This window comes from Onychomys torridus, chromosome 8, assembly GCF_903995425.1.
Source record: "Onychomys torridus chromosome 8, mOncTor1.1, whole genome shotgun sequence".
Lineage (NCBI taxonomy): Eukaryota > Metazoa > Chordata > Mammalia > Rodentia > Cricetidae > Onychomys > Onychomys torridus.
Genome location: NC_050450.1, coordinates 75,038,412 through 75,050,857, shown reverse-complemented (window position 1 = coordinate 75,050,857; position 12,446 = coordinate 75,038,412). Strand labels below are relative to the sequence as shown.

The 12,446-nt window shown below is 41.4% G+C and overlaps 1 protein-coding gene across 1 annotated transcript in view; it reads left to right on the top strand.

Annotated features, from left to right (window-relative positions):
- Positions 1 to 1,439: 1,439 nt before the first annotated feature.
- The window catches only part of LOC118588732 (probable ATP-dependent RNA helicase DHX40), a 30,967-nt gene continuing 19,960 nt past the window's right edge, over positions 1,440 to 12,446 (top strand). Inside the window, exons 1-8 of the mRNA XM_036195286.1 lie at positions 1,440 to 1,455; positions 3,850 to 4,200; positions 5,015 to 5,182; positions 7,589 to 7,734; positions 9,877 to 9,996; positions 10,596 to 10,823; positions 11,230 to 11,296; positions 11,744 to 11,784. Coding sequence (XP_036051179.1) covers positions 1,440 to 1,455; positions 3,850 to 4,200; positions 5,015 to 5,182; positions 7,589 to 7,734; positions 9,877 to 9,996; positions 10,596 to 10,823; positions 11,230 to 11,296; positions 11,744 to 11,784 — 1,137 coding nt within the window. The remainder of the gene's footprint in view (positions 1,456 to 3,849; positions 4,201 to 5,014; positions 5,183 to 7,588; positions 7,735 to 9,876; positions 9,997 to 10,595; positions 10,824 to 11,229; positions 11,297 to 11,743; positions 11,785 to 12,446) is intronic.

The window sequence follows — 12,446 nt, the reverse complement described above, 5'->3', positions numbered from 1 at the left end:
TGAGAATTCTTTATCCTTTCTGTCAACCCTTGCCTCCTTACACCTCCTCTCTCTTTGCTTTCTCCCAAGCCCCAGATGCTGCTATCAGAGAGAAGTAAGCAAGCACAGGGGGCTCGGCTTGGGCCCTTTGCTCAGGGATACCCTTGGATCTTTTTTTTTTTTTTTTTACCTTGGTGAGATCTGGGGAGGAAGACCATCACTTTACCAGTCAAACGAGAAAAGAAGAGCTCCAACTGGATAGGCCCTCTGGATAGGCAAGACAGTTGTTTAGCTTGTTTAGGGGGCCTCCAGGCAGTGGGATCGGGATCTGTCCCTGGTGCATGAGCAGACTTTTGGGAGCCCAGTGCCTATGGTGGGACTTGTGCAGCCGTGGTGCAGGGGGAAAGGGCTTGGACCTGCCTAAACAGAACTTGTCAGGCTCTGCTGACTCCCCATGGGAGACCTTGCCTTGGAGGAGGTGGGAACGTTGGGTGGGATTAGGGGGGAGGTCTGGGAGGAGAGAGGAGAGGGGGATCTGTGGTTGGTATGTAAAATGAGTAGAAAATCTCTTAATAAGAAAAAGAAAAAGAAAGAAGAAGGGAAAGAAAAATACAGAGAATCAGTTTGATATCTTAGGATTGAAACTTGACCCAAATGTAAATTTATAATACCAATCTTGACAGTTCTTAAAATGCGACCTCTTTGGTGCCTGTTTCAGACTCTGCTGTATCTCAAGTAATTTCATTGACCATGTCTTTACTTTTGAGGGGGTCTCACTATATGGCTCTGGTTGACTTGGAACTTGATTTGAAGACCAGGCTGGCCTCAAACTCACAGAGATCCTCCTGCCTCTGTCTCCAAGAGCTGGAATTAAAGGCGTGCGCCACCATGCCCTACCCAAGCCTTTCCCTAATCATCACATACCCATGTGTCAGTGGCATCTTTCATCATCTATTTTCTCTCTTCCTTTCACTCACCTTCATTCATTCTTACTGGTGATCAGCACACTCAGTAAGTACACTTGTAGTCTGTGTTCTAATTCACTTTTCATCCATGTACAGCATAGATTGTCTGCTTTTCTTTACGTGACCAAAACAATTCTTGTTTTAATAAAATTAGAGAGTTAAAAAAATCCATGTACTTTGATACTGTTGTTCACTCTTTCTATGAGCCATGAGACACCATTACTGGGTTTCTACACATCACCGTTTGTCTGGGGTTTTTAACTCTGCTTGTTATTACAGAAATAACATACATGATATTTTTGCTTTGTGTATTACTTTTAAATATTTTATTATTTGTTATTATGTGTGTGAGTGTGCACAATGTGTAGGGGTAGGTGGTAAGTGTGCACAAGTGCTTTTACTCACTATGCATCTAGTGGATAATAATTGGAGGGCTCTTTAACCATGCTAGCAGGAGTCCTAGATTTCTCTTTCTTCCCTGAAGATGATGTAATCATGTCGTCGCATTTTTGTAAGTCTTTACAATTGAGCTCTCAATGCGCAGAAATAGATGACTCGCAATCAAGAACGTTTTGAAAGACTGCACACTGAAGCAATGGCAGCAAGGTGCAATCCACATTCTTTACCTCCCTTCTATTGGTGAAATTCCCACGACACCCTTCTTTTGATCTTTCTCCTGATTCAAAAGTAACTAGACACAGGTTCAACGTTGTTGGGATGCAGACCTTTCTTCCAAAATTCAACCCACAATTTTCCACCCTCACTCTGTGTTTGTGTTTTGTTTGCTATTGTAATTTGTAAGCTCAATGGTCAAGAAATAACCTTTCCACTAGGAATAGCCCTAGGTCATTAATGGTAACATTTTACTTGGCCTTGGCTGTGAAAAGAACGGTGTTACCATTTGGGTTCTTTGCTGTAATTTTCCTTCATTCTGGGCTCCCAGTTTTATTCTGGATATTTTACTTCAGTGCATGAAGTCAATTCTATAAGAGTTACAGACATTGGAAGAAAATGCCTCATCTAGGTCATTTCATTTCTCACTCTAGTTTTGTATTTTGAGTATGATTTTGAACCCCAGCTTTCTTATCTCTCTTTCTTTGTCACCAAGAGAAAGTTTCGGAAGTTTCTTTCTCACATGTGAAAACCGGAGTAGTAACCTCTAATCCCATCACTCTGGGCAGGCAAACCTCTGTGAGTTCAAGGCTAACCTGATCTACATATTGAGTTTCAGGCCATCAAGGACTATATAGTAGTATATAGTGAGACCTATCCCCCCACCCCCCCACAAAAAGAAAAAAGAAAGAATACTTTTGTCTTAAACATTTAATTACAAATTGCTTTGTAAATGTTATCCATTATTAGTCTGAAATGATTCTGCTTATTTTCTTGGAAAGTGACTTTGTGAGATAGTGAGATACTGAGGTCGCCAGTGTCTTCATGGCCTTAATACAATTGTATATTTTGCTCTTTTCTGACATAATAGTTTGAATTCCCAATAGAAATCAGAAGATTCAGAGATGGCTGTAATGCTTTGGAGAAACCTAAGATGTTTTCTCATCGCCAGGGCTATTGCTGGAGTACCCAAGCTGTTAGATGGTTACACCTAATTTGCTACCATTTGAAATCTGATAAACTTGCATTTTAGGAGTTGTTGATCAGTTCTGTTGAAAAGGAGTTGATACATGTACACATTAATGCAAAGTCTTAGGTTCTAATAACCTCACATCTTTTTCAGCTTGGTCAAAGAGTTGGGTTCATATGTGAATTGGTAGATTTCTGTTGCTTTCCTGTAAAATTTGATTAATTTGAACAGCAGGAACTACTGAAAAATGCAAGAAGCAGACGGACATGATGACATATACATATAATCACAGTAATTGGGAGGCTGAGGTAGGAAGAGCAGGTTAGCCTGGGCTACGTAGCGATCTTGTTTTCTTTCGTTTTTTAAGCGTAAGAGGCAGTTTTCTTCACATTTTGTTAGCATTGACTCTACTTAGAGAATTAGCAAGTATTTTAACTGACCATCTCTCCTTCCTTTTTTCCCCTTCACCTTTCTTCCTCTCCCCTCCCCTTCCTTTCTTTCTCCCTCTCCCATTCATCATCCACCTCCTCCTTCTCTGGGACAGGGTCTCATTCTGTACCCTAATGGTGGTCTGGAACTCAGCAATTCTTGTGCCTCAGCCTCCCAGGTGCTGGGGCCATGGGTGCAATCCACCATACTCAGCCTTATAAAGTTTATGCATGGTACTGGGGATTGAACACCGAGGCCTCCCATACAGTAGGTAAGCACTCTACCACTGAACCATACACCAAAGTTCCTTTTCTTAAACACGCACGCACGCACCACCTCAGACATTGTCTCTCTGTAGACTTTTCAGCAGTTCTGTTTCCTAAGGAATACACTTCCATTAAAAGTCAGCTTATCTCTAAAACAGACGTCATTTATTCATCTATCCTCAGCAAATCTTGATTGCCCACCTTGAGTCACTGCTACCTGCTGGGTGTACAATGAAAGTAGCGTTCTTAAAGTCTGGCTCTTGTTGGCCTTGCAGCGACTTGAAGGGTATGGAAAACATGCAAATAAATGTAAACGCAGAGTTCCTTAATGGAAGTGAAACAGCATGAGAATCTAAGTTTTGGAAACTACAGAACTGGAAGTTGGACGGAAACTCAGTAACTATGTGTCTTGATAGGGAGACAGGGGAGTGAGTTGCCCAAGGTCGCAGTGTAGGTTGGCGGCAGCTCCTGGGAAAGGGTCATTTCAAACGGTGTATGGGCAGACAGAGGAGACTGTGGTGACGGTGTGGCACCTGACGTTGGTGTCGCCCTGCCTTATTTCGCTCTAGAATTAAAAAGAAGAAAGTGACCTAGCCTTCAGGCGTTCCGGCGTGGCTTCGCGGCTCAGGCGGCGGCACGTGGCAGTGGGCGGGACGCCTCTGGGGGTGGGGCTTCGGGGCCCCCTGGAGCGCGGGCCCGTGCGCGTCCAAGCGGCCGCCGCCACGTCATCGAGCCGCTCCTCCTCCCCGAGCTGCCAGTCGCACGCGCGGAAGTAAACACTCCTACGTCATCAGGGCGCGCCCTCGCCTGTCCCCTCCCATCTCCTCAGCTCGGTGGACGTGCTCGCCTCCTCTCCGGACCGGGTCTATGTCCCGGTTTCCCGCCGTCGCGGGCAGGGCGCCAAGGCGGCAGGAGGAGGGCGAACGGCCGAGAGAGCTCCAGGAAGAGCGGCCGTCAGCTGTTCGCATCGCTGACAGAGGTGCGGTCCGCGGGACGCCGTGGCAGCTGGCGGGAGTTGTTTGCGGGGCGAAAAGTACATTTCTGGGTGGCAGAGGAGGTGGGGAGCAGGCTCAGACGTCCTCTTGGCCTTTCAAGCCTGAAGGCGAACTTTGCGTCCAGTGAGCACTTTGGCTTAGAGGGGGGCGGTCCCAAACTCAAGTTGGGTGAAGACCTCGCCGCGGGGTAAGAAAGTGGACCCGAACGCCCAAACGCGTTCTGCGCCTCAACAGCCTCATAAAGCCTTTGTTCTCTACCCGTTCATCCCCCTCCCCTCGCCGGGCCGCCAGCCTGCCTTTGGGTACGGTATGAAGGGAGCCCGTTTCCAGGAGCCAGTTTCCATGGTTACCCACCACTTGGCCTTCTGGGATATCAGTCACTCTGAACAGGGACCTAACTTGAACCGTGAATCAGAAGCAAATACAGGTGGCTTCTTATTCTTCTGAGAGTTGTTGCGCTGTGTTCAGGTTTTAGGTCTATTGTCTAATAAAACTGAGTTTTGGGCTTCTATGTAGGTATGCATGCAGATATGTTCCCTAATGCTAGACTGACTTTGTCAAGTGCATCGAGTACACATCAACATTGTTGAAGTTGTTTGATTTTTACCAAAAGTTACTCTGAGTTTATAAACTTTCACTTGGATTTGCACATTGGTGACTGAACTGAAAAAGTTGTGAATTGATCTTTCCAGTTATGTGATTCCTTTGCTTTTCTTCTTTCAGTCCTGAGACGTTGTCAGAGGGATCTTCACAGGACTTTAATTGCACAATTTTTTCTTTTTTTGTGTGTTGCTACAGAAGAGAAAGGATGCACATCGCAGGAGGGAGGGACAACTCCAACCTTTCCTATCCAGAAACAAAGAAAAAAGCTCATTCAAGCTGTGAGGGACAATTCCTTCCTCATCGTTACTGGAAATACAGGGAGTGGTAAAACAACTCAGCTCCCTAAATACCTTTATGAAGCAGGTAATTTTATTCTTGGATAAAACTGGAAGTAGGCAAGAAACAAAAGAAAACTTCTTTAAGGTCTAGTGAAACTGCGGTAGTGTATAAATGCCCATTTCGGTTTTACTTCCCCATTTCCCCGCCTCCCTATGTCTCCTTTGCTGTATTTCAGGCCCAGGAATTGTTGGTGACTTTTTTTTTTTCATTTTTAATTACTGTAATTGTAGTAGAATATTTTAAGATGTGTTACTTTTGTTTATGCTGCATTTTTTAACTCTGAAGCTGTGTTACTGTACCTGTGTAGAACATCTGATGGTCTAATAAAGAACTGAATGGCCAATAGTGAGGCCGGAGAAAGGATAGATGGGCTGGCAGGCAGAGAGAATATATAGAGGGAGAAATATGGGAATGGAGAGATCTAGCAGCCAGAGGAGGAGGACTCCAAGGGTCAGCCACCCACCTACACAGCAAGCCACCGAGTATGAGTAAGACTTACAGAAGTAAGAAAATGGGAAAAGCCCAGAGGCAAAAAGGTAGACAGGATAAGTTAAGGAAAGCTGGCTAGACACTAAGCCAAGACTCAGTGTTCATAAGTAAGAATAAGCCTCTGTGTGTGATTTATTTGAGAACTGGGTGGTGGGCCCCCCAAAAAGTGAAAACCAAACAACGACATGTAGTAATAGAAGAGGACTGGGTGTGATAGTCCACCACACTTTTGGTCCCAGCACTTGTTAGAGAGGCACGGGCATCTCTGAATTTTGAGGCTAATGTAGTTTACATAGTGAGTTCCCGGCCAGCTGTGGTTATATGGTGAGGAAGAAAAAAAAAGGATAGCAGGTAGATGCTAATTTTCTTCTTAGAATAAAGTTATCATGTTAGCCAGTGAGAGCTGCAACAATTGGGAAGGGAAGAGATAGATGATCTCTGTTGCTGACTCTTTTTTATTCTTCCTCCAGAGCTTTATCAGGTAAATATTCTCAGATTCTATCAGCATCAAGCTAACAAATTACCAATAAAGTGTCTGTCTTGCCTGTCATAAAGTTGGAAAGGAGCAAAATCATTTTGGATATAATTGATATTAAAATAAAAATTAATTTTGGGGGGCTGGAGAGATAGCTCAGCAGATGAGAGCTCTTGCTGTATTTTTTTAGAGGACCAGACTTGTGTTCCCAGCACCCACATTGGGCAGCTCACAACCACTTGTAACTTATCTCCAGGGTATGTGATAGCCTCTTCTGGGCTTCTGGGGACCTGAATATACACATTGATTTTTTTTGTTTTTTGTTTTTTGTTTTGTTTTTCGAGACTGGGTTTCTCTGTAGCTTTTGGAGCCTGTCCTGGACTAGCTCTGTAGACCAGGCTGGCCTCGAACTCACAGAGATCCACCTGCCTCTGCCTCCTAAGTGCTGGGATTACAGGCGTGCGCCACCATCGCCCGGCCAATGTGCACATTCAAATACAGAAATATACACATACTATACATAAAACATAGCTTTTAAAACTTAACTTTTTTTTTGAGAATGGCCTCCATCATGCCTGGCCCTTATATTAACCTAATCTGCTGCATCAAACCTGGTTTGACATCTGCCAAGGCATACCATTATTTTACATGTTACTAAGAAAAAAGTCCTGCCCACTATATGTTTTATCTCCATTTTCATAGATTTAAAATGGTTATAATACCTACAGAAATTTATGAAAGGGTGGTATATTTAAATCCACTTTTACTTTTGTGGCATAGAAAAATTTAGGAAGTGTGTGAAGGTTCTTGGATTTCAGTTTTCGGTTCTTAAGCCAGGTGCAGTATTTATGCCTATAGTACCAGCTGCTTGGGAGGTGGAGTCAAGAAGATGGGTAGAGCTTAGGAGTTTGAGGCCAGTATGACAGCATAATGAGATCTTGTCAAAAGTAACGCAAACAAACAAACAAACCTACAGAGTCCTTGGCTTATTCTTCAAATGTTTTTAAAAACTGAAAAATACAAACCTGAAACCTAATTAGCATTTTTACTTTTAGAATGGCTATGGGTGTGTATTTTTTAAGTAATTTCCTTTTATATACTATCAGTATGTGTGTGTATAGACACATGTGTGACAGTGTGCATGTGGGGGTCACAGGATGACTTTAGGGAGTCAGTGTTCTCTTGCCGCTGTGGGATCTGGGATGGAACTCAGGTCATCAGGTAAGTGTGTTTACCTGCTGAACTGTCTTTCTGGTCCCTGGATGTGCATTTTTATTTTAAATTAATAGTTAGAGTTCTTTGTAGTATATTTGCAAGTATACTACAGAATGTTGCTAATTTGGAGGATTTTCTTTTGGAAACATTCATACTATTTGTATTGATTGACCAGAACAATTTAAATTTTACTTCCTAGGAAGAAACCATTGCTAACTAACGGTATGTGTTTCTGTTTCTGGTTTTGATAGGATTTTCACAACATGGTATGATTGGTGTGACTCAGCCACGAAAAGTAGCTGCCATATCAGTTGCTCAGAGGGTTGCTGAAGAAATGAAATGCACTTTGGGATCTAAAGTGGGATACCAAGTTCGTTTTGATGATTGCAGCTCCAAGGTACAAAAGTTTTACTGGTATACATTTCAAGTACTATAAATTTATATCCTAGCCCTTATGTTTGTCTTTCTGTGATCTTGTGTGTATGTACATGTGTGTGGAGGTCAGAGGATAACTTTGAGTGTTGTCCCTCAAGTGCCATGTGTCTGTTTTGTTGTTTTGTTTTTAATACAAGGTCTCTCACTGCCCTGGAATTCCCCAAGTAGGCTAGCTCCTTCATAAAAAGCTAGCTCCTTCAAATAAATAAAATAAACAAATAAATAATAAACAAACAAACAAACAAACAAACAAATAAATGACTCTTAAGGGAGTGGGGGTGGGGGGGGGGGTGAGATATGGTCTGGGAAGATAGCTCAGTTGATAAAGAACCTGCCTTACAATCATGAGGTCCTGAATTCAATCTTCAGAATCCATGAAGAGTAAGTTTTGTTTTTTACTTTTTATAAATGTAAGTGTGTGTCTGCCTGTGTGGTGTATGTGCACCATATACATGCCTGGTGCCTAAGGAGTCCAGAAGAGGATGCCAGATGCCTGGAATGAGAATTACTGATGGGATCTACCTGATGGGTGCTAGGAAACTGAATCCCACTCCTCTGGAAAAGAGTAGCCAGTGTTCTTAACCACTAAGGCATCTATCTCTTCAGCTTCCTAGAATTAATTTTTGTTGCATTATCTCTTAGGCACCTGATACTCTTATTTTCTCCTTCCTCAACGAGTTTATCCATTATCAAATGATGGTAATGTTTATTTCCTTAAGATACTCCTTTTTTTCTTTTTTTTTTTTTTTTTGATCATAAGTTCCTTGATGTGTTGTTTGCATATAAAAAAATTTATTACTTAAGAAATCTATATTATGTGTATGGGTGTTTTTGTTGCCATATGCATGGCCTGATACCTGATACCTGATAAGACCAGAAGAGGGCATTGGATTTCCTGTAATTGGAAGCTAACATATGGTTGTGAATTGCCATGTGGGTGCAGGGAACCAAAATAGGGTCCTCTGCAAGAACAGCAAATGCTCTTAAACATGGTTCATCTCTTCAAACCTGGTGTTGGTTGCATTCATATTTAAACTGTTTTGTTGTAGTAATAAAATGTACATAAGATAAATGTGATCATTTTAACCATTTTGTGTGTATAGTTTGGTAGCATCGATACAGTCACAGTTTACAATGTTGTTTAACTATCACTGCTATTTTCAGAAACTTTTTTAGAATCTCAAACAGAAACTGTATTCAGTCCTTGTAGCTCTAATCTCTCTATGAACATTGCCTGTCAAAGTATCTGAGTGGAATAACGCAGTAGTTTTACTTGTGCCTCTTATCACACTTAGCTGTTTTCAGAGTCTATCCAGTGTATTAGTTTGGTTTTTATTACAGTGATAAAATACCAACCAAAACTAATTTGGGGAGAAAGAGTTCATTTGGCTTACAGGTTACAGACCATCATTAAGGGAAACCAAGGCAGGAACCCTAGATGCAGGAATAGAAGTAGAGCGCCATGGAGTGCTGTTGACTGGCTTGCTTTCCATTGCTTGCTCAGTTTGCTTCTCTATACAACGCTCCTACGGACCATCTGTCCAAGGGATGGTACTCCCAGCAATCAATCATTAATTCAAGAAAATGACCTATAGAACATTCCCAGAGGCTAATCTTTGGAGACAGGTTTCTCAGTTGGAGGTCCCCTCTTCCCAGGTGACATAGTTTATATCAAGTTGACAAAAATTAACCAGCATATCCAGTGCTGTGTCTCAGTATTCTTGAAATCAGTGGAAAACCTGATAATTTAACCAAGTCAGCAAAGTGTTTTTAGTTTGTTTGCCATGCTGGGGATAGAACCTAGGACCTTGTGGATGCTAGAGAATGCGTGCGCTGCTGATGAAGTAGCCCCCATATCTTGTCTGTAAGTGTTTATCTTGCCACATTCCACGGACCTCTTTGTAGCTTCTTATTGGTGACTTGCTTTATCACAGGACACTCTTTTAGTTCCTATTTATATAGGTGACATGTTTTATAGTTAGCCATTCTTGTTAGTTTTATGTTCCTGTTAATGTAGACCTGGGTAGTTTGATCTGTGCATTTGTGGGTGGGGAATTAGTTGACTCAGCGAAGCTTTGTGATGTACTCTGCTTTCAAACATTAGGAGACAGCAATCAAATACATGACTGATGGATGTTTACTCAAACATATTTTGGGAGATCCAAATCTTAACAAATTCAGTGTCATTATTTTGGATGAAGCCCATGAAAGAACTTTAACTACGGTGAGTATGTCAATTTTTTTTTGTTTTAATTAACAAGAAGTCCATTTGTTTGGGGTTACTTTTTACTGTATTGAGAATTGCCTTCTCTTACATTTTAATCTATTGAAATAGAAATTCCTTGGTTATGGCTTGGCATGATGGTATATGCCTTTAATTCCAGAAGTCAGAAGGCAGAGGTAAGCATATCTCTTAAGAGTTTGAGGCCAGCGCAGTCTACAAAAGAGTTCCAGACCAGCCCATGCTACATAGTGAGACCTTTTTTCAACAAACAAACAATAAAATAGGTTAGATGGGCTAGGGATGTACCTCAGTTGGTAGAGTGCCTGCCTAGCATGTACAAGCCCTGGGCATGATTCTCAGCACCACATAAAAATGGGCACGTGGTGCACTCCTTTAGCCCAGCACTCTTAGTATTACTCATACTCAGGAGGGGCAGGCAGGCAGATTTCTGTGTGTTGAAGGCCAGCCTGCTTTACTTAGTGAGTTCTAAGCCAACCACAGCTACACAGTGAGACCTGATTTCAAAAATAAATAAAAATGAACAAATAAATAAAATAATAAAATGTTAGTATTTGTGACTTACTAGATTTTCCTTTCAGGATATCTTATTTGGTTTACTGAAGAAGCTGTTTCAGGATAAGTCTCCTAACAGGAAGGAACATTTAAAGGTTGTGGTGATGTCAGCAACTATGGAGCTAGCCAAGCTCTCTGCATTCTTTGGAAATTGCCCCATATTTGATATACCTGGAAGGCTCTATCCAGTCAGAGAGAAATTCTGCAATTTGATTGGCCCACGAGACAGAGAAAATACTGCATATATTCAAGCGGTATTACTTAGCAATCTTTTTGTGTCTTGTGTGTGTGTGATTTTATTTACTTGGGCAATTTGGTAATTTATCTCATTTTTACAAATTTCATGTATTATTATGTGTGTATGATGTGTTTGGGGGGGGTGTTCACGTACGCCATGGCATGCATAGAGTGGTCAGATGACAGTTCTGTGTAGAGTTTATTGTCTCCATCTACCTTTGTGTCAGTTCTAGAAATTAAACAAAGGTCATCAAGCTTATGTGGCAAGCACCTTACTTACTGAGCCATCTGGCCTTCATGAATGCTAGGACTTTTGGGGAGACTGGTTCAATGTTTGTTTGGTGGAGCAAGAGAATATGGTAGTGGAGGAATGAGTGTTTTATACCAAAATACAATTCTTGTGGTTTTTGCTTTTTTCTTTAGATTGTGAAAGTAACCATGGATATTCATTTGAATGAAATGGCTGGAGACATCTTAGTTTTTCTGACTGGTGAGCATTCTCTACTAGGTTTAATAATGTCTGTAATTTGTAAGCCAGGTATAGTGTTGCATGCTGCTAACCTCAGGACTCTGGAGACTGAGGCAGGATGATTGCTGCAAGTTCAAAGATAGATCAGGCTACATAGTTCAAGACTAGCCTGAGCTATGTGATAAGCCCCTGTTAAAAAAACAAAAAGGAACAACAACAAACAACCCTCAATTCTTCAGTAAATAAGTAAGTAAATAAAGTGATTTTGTGGTTTTTGAGCCCAGGTCTTTCTTGATATATTGCTCAGGCTATTCCAGCAGAGCAGGCCCACAATCACTATGCCTGGTTAATATCTTCCTTTTGGAAGCAGGAAATATGACACCAGAGTGGGCAGACTGCTCCTTCTCCTAGGATATGTGGGCTCGTTTTTTTCAACTGTTGCCTTACCTTTTTATGATTTTCTGCTAGATAACAGGTACACAGAATGCCGGGCTCATGAGGAAGTACATGTGAGCTACACCATCCTTTCATAGAAAGAAGTTAACTCTGGAAAGTGTTTTTTTGGGGGTGGGGGTTACTGTAGATAGAGCTGTAATTTGGCTAAGTAATCCTGGTTCTGAATAATTAATTCTTTTATTCAGACATTTCTTGAAGTGGTGAGATAACACAGTGTTGATAAGGTGTAGAATCCATGCATGTGAACAAGTCTGTAGCAGATTTGGGGGATTAAATCCAAGAGTAATATAACTTTTTAACTAGTTGCATCCTAACAGAAATAAGTAAATTCATTGCTGATGGCTTACTCTGTCTTGTACTAATGTTTGAAGTGAGACATTTAAAACTGTCTCTTCGACTTTTGGAAGTTAAGTTCAAGTTTTTGCAATGTACCCGAATTCAGTATTTCCTATACTAGTTTCTTCTGTGTGTGAGTAATTCACTCTTCCTGAAACTGTATTAACAACATGAAATGCTTGAAGATGATAAACACTTTGCTCCTTTAGAAATTAGAAACATACTTCTGCTTGAATTTTGTTGTTGAGGTTGGGCATATCTTACATGGTCAAAAAAGTGATTTAGAATAACCTTAAGCTAATTTTAAACTGAACTTTAAAAAGATCTTTAAAATTTGCAGTTCAATTCCTGAAGTTTTTCCATCTCATTCCAGGCCAGT